Source organism: Branchiostoma belcheri, unplaced genomic scaffold, assembly GCF_001625305.1.
Source record: "Branchiostoma belcheri isolate BF01 breed outbred unplaced genomic scaffold, Haploidv18h27 scaffold38, whole genome shotgun sequence".
Taxonomy (NCBI): Eukaryota; Metazoa; Chordata; class Leptocardii; order Amphioxiformes; family Branchiostomatidae; genus Branchiostoma; species Branchiostoma belcheri.
This window is the reverse complement of record NW_017803998.1, coordinates 690,132-693,792: the sequence shown is the minus strand read 5'-3', so window position 1 is coordinate 693,792 and position 3,661 is coordinate 690,132. Positions and strand designations below refer to the sequence as shown.

The 3,661-nt window shown below is 45.7% G+C and overlaps 1 protein-coding gene across 2 annotated transcripts in view; it reads right to left on the bottom strand.

Annotated features, from left to right (window-relative positions):
- LOC109476546 (G1/S-specific cyclin-D2-like) overlaps nucleotides 1–3,661 on the bottom strand; it is an 18,208-nt gene that overhangs the window by 6,857 nt on the left and 7,690 nt on the right. Inside the window, exon 4 of one of the 2 annotated variants that reach the window (XM_019777533.1) lies at nucleotides 1,655–1,800. The exons of the other annotated variant lie outside the window; for it this stretch is intronic. Coding sequence (XP_019633092.1) covers nucleotides 1,655–1,800 — 146 coding nt within the window. The remainder of the gene's footprint in view (nucleotides 1–1,654; nucleotides 1,801–3,661) is intronic. 2 annotated transcript variants of the gene reach the window in all.

The window sequence follows — 3,661 nt, the reverse complement described above, 5'->3', positions numbered from 1 at the left end:
CACTTGACCTTGACAATTTGTCCACAATTTGTCACGGTCTTATTTCACTGCTGGCCTGTCTGCTCCTTATGATACTAAAGTAGATCTCAGAACCGAGACCACGGCAAAATGTCGGCCGCTAGCCTCCCAACAAAACACTGCAGGTTTGACCTTGTCCAATTTGTTCACTCACTTCCTACTCAGAAGGGTTCTTCTGTAAGAGAGCTTTCATCCCATCAGTGCACTGATATCAGTAGTGGGGAGGTAGGGCGATACCGTGCAATCATTGTTTGCTGCACTTCTAAAAATTTTACAGCAATGTGAAATTCAAGAGTTTGCTGTATCTTTTTTTTCAAGTTGAAACAACGAAGTAAAACAATGGAGGACAAGGCACATGCTTGTAGTGTGTGAGTTGTCAGTAATCTGAAGGTTTTGAAACGCCATGAAAATTTCATAATTTACGGTACTGGGTCAAGCTCTGAGCACTAGGGGGGCTGTTGGGTCGGATCTGGGCCGGCCATGTGCTCTGAGCTCTGCTGAGCTCCACAAGGTGGCAAATTGCTACCATCTGCGATTCATCAGATCTTCAATTAGAAGCTATAAAGTTGGTGCAGAGATAAGACTGGCTGGGGAGTTGGGTGCTGTGCGGCCACCCGCACTGCTCTGGAGAATCCCTCAAGACACAGAACAGAGCTGCGCGAGGGTCAAGGTTTGTTCCTTCCTTCTAACACCCTCTTATCACACAAGGACGGCGGCTTTAGACTTGAGACCATCCAGGGCTCCCAAAACATCAAGAAACCCTCAACAGGAGGAAGCTCCAATTTTCCAATTGGGAAGAAAATCTTTGTCTCCAATTCGGAGGAATTTGCTTGGCCGAAAAACTGTGGGGGTGGTGTAACAACCTACCAGGTTACCCTGTGCTTTTTACATTATCTCCTACCTAATTGTCTGCAAATACAAAAATCACAGCTTGCTTACACCCACACCCACACACCCTGCCCTACCCTTCAAGTTTCAAGATTGTTTTTGACATTTTCTTCTCTAGTCAGACAATCGGGACAAACTAACAGAGGATATTTGTTTAACACGAGGCTTTCCCAGTCTTTTCTCTCGTCGCTACTTGACACACCGCCACAGAGCGCTACTCAACCCTTGCAGCAGCGTACAAGTTGGACGGCTACAGTAAATATTTAACGTAGAGGTGGGGCTCTATTGTACGGTTGTTTTTCTCATCTTGCCCTGTCCTTATGTCGTGACATAGAACATGCAAGGCTCTTAGGTCTGTGTCATCTAGGAGGGGGTGTGACACCTGTAAGGTGAACTGAACCAACCCCCACATTTCTCCAGTGCCACACGCAACCGCAAACCTCCGGAAAATTTGGGAGGGGACTGTTGTTTTGATGCGTAGCATGTTCTGCCAACTCAAAAACACCAGAAGACCACAAGCTTCCAAAAAATTTTACCATGTTTGGGAGTGGCCTAGCGCCTGAACTTCAAATGTGAAACGACAGAGTCTTAGTACTCCTACCATGTTTCTGTTGGTGATTTTTTTTTCTTGGGTGACCTCACATTTTTTTCATCTCACAGCCAACTGCACCCCTCCAGAAAGTGTGTCAACTTTTGGAGTGGTCTGAACATTACATAGATGTAAATAACAACAAGGGACGGCTCTTACCATGTCTATGTTGGTGATTTTTTGCATCTGTTCCAGCAGTTCGTTTGGTGACACCCAAATCCCCCCGAGTCCGACCAGACCGTTGACTGCAGCACCAACGCTTCCCGCTGCGATCATCGACGGCGGGTAAATTGCAAACTTGAACTCTGAAACACACACAAACAAAAAAACTTCACGTTAAACCTGAGTTTTCTCATTGCAAATATAACTTTTTCAAACCAACTACTGAACTAGTGAAAATCATTTGATGAAGAACTGTACCAATACAATACTAAGTTGTCATTCTCATTTTCAGTTTTTCTGTAAGCAATTTCCTTTTGCATGACTTCTTCCACCTTGTTCCTGGCTAATACTTTTATTTTCGCTTTCACAGGCAGTAGTTAGTGACTTGTGACTGAGAGCTTCCTGTCACACATTTACTTCCTTCCGAAGGACTACGCTCATCCCCTCAGTAGTTAATGATCTGTCCCTACATGAGGGACAAGAGGGCACCTGTCTGATCACAGAAAGGCATCTAGGTGGGAGGGGGAGACATTCCCAAACATGCCCTTCTGCCACCTTCCCTGTCCCCATATAGGCCAAACCTTAGCCTGGAATCCAGACTGTTGTCAAGGGCCTAAACAGAACAACTCTTGGCACCAAAACCAACATGCCCCCAAGGAAATTTTTCCTCAGTACGCCTACAGAAGGCTGCATGACTAGGCAGGTTTAGTTGGCCCGCTGGAGATAGAATTCACAGTGCCGAAGGGACCGTTAGCCTACACAGCAGGCCTTGACTTGAGGCTAACATTTTTGAGCTAAGCATGCAGTCACAATGTCTGATTTGGAAGCTTGTCTGTCATGTCGTTTTCTGGATGTGTATGAGTTTTCTGACAGTTATGTCCAGCCTGAAAACTGACTAACAATCACATGAAAACTAAACTTAAAAACTTTAAAAAAGGGCCCACCACGAAGCCTGCTGGGGAGACTAGTCTCCCATAAAGGCCAGCGCTGGAACGCAGACCAGTTGACAGACCTGTTGTGTCAACCGGCTTGCTCCCCCACATTCTGAACATAGTGGCTGCCACCTCTGACAAATGGAGGACAACTTAGTGCCCGCTTCCCACGGCACTGCTCCACTTGGACGGCTGCCCGCTGCGGAAACACATCCTGCCTGATATTCCCGGCACACTGCAGCCCAGACCAGTGGGCCCACTGCCCGACGTGTCTGTCCAAGTTTAGGTTCAACTCTGCTGGAAGGAAACCAGAAGCATCCTGACCTTTTGGCTAAATCTGATTTAGACCCGGTCCTTGAATCGGAATGGGACAAATCCTTCTAACTGACTGCATCCAGATAACCCTGTGTCCTAAATTTGCTTCAAGGTTCTGTTTTGGCAACAGGAAAATCTTATTAAGAACAGCGGCAACACACCAATCTAATGTTTCTTCTCCTTCCTTTTGTAACAAGTTTGCTTCCTCGCTTATCATTAACACCTGGGAGTCATGGAAACAAACCAACTTCTCTACAGACAAACAATGTGAGAGTTTGACTTCTGCGCTAATTATAGAAGTGATTACTTGGTAGCTAGTTAAACTGAGTTCAGTAATGACTACAGCCTATTGGAGATATTTGTTGGACAAAACGCTGGTCGAAGGTCAGGCAAATTAACCCATGCTCGTTAACTACGCTAACGGGTCAAGGCAAACGATGTAAGGATAAACTATGGGTCATCCCATTTTAAAACTTTCAAGGAGTAATAAGTAATTTTTCTACACCCCCCTCCCCCTTCAATTTTCATTACCATCTCTTTAATGCATAATGACAAAGCACTAAATGGAAATTCTTGTCTTTTTGTCTAAATTTACGGATGGTTAATGATAAACCTAATGGTCTAGGCAAAGTCTGTGCCCATACAAAGTGGTCTGATGGATTGGCAGTAGTCAGGGTCCATTCAGGCGAGGTACAAGGCAGGGAAGCTAATTATAGCGGGGGACGGAAGCCCTCACACAAGTGCAGCGGAGTGCGGA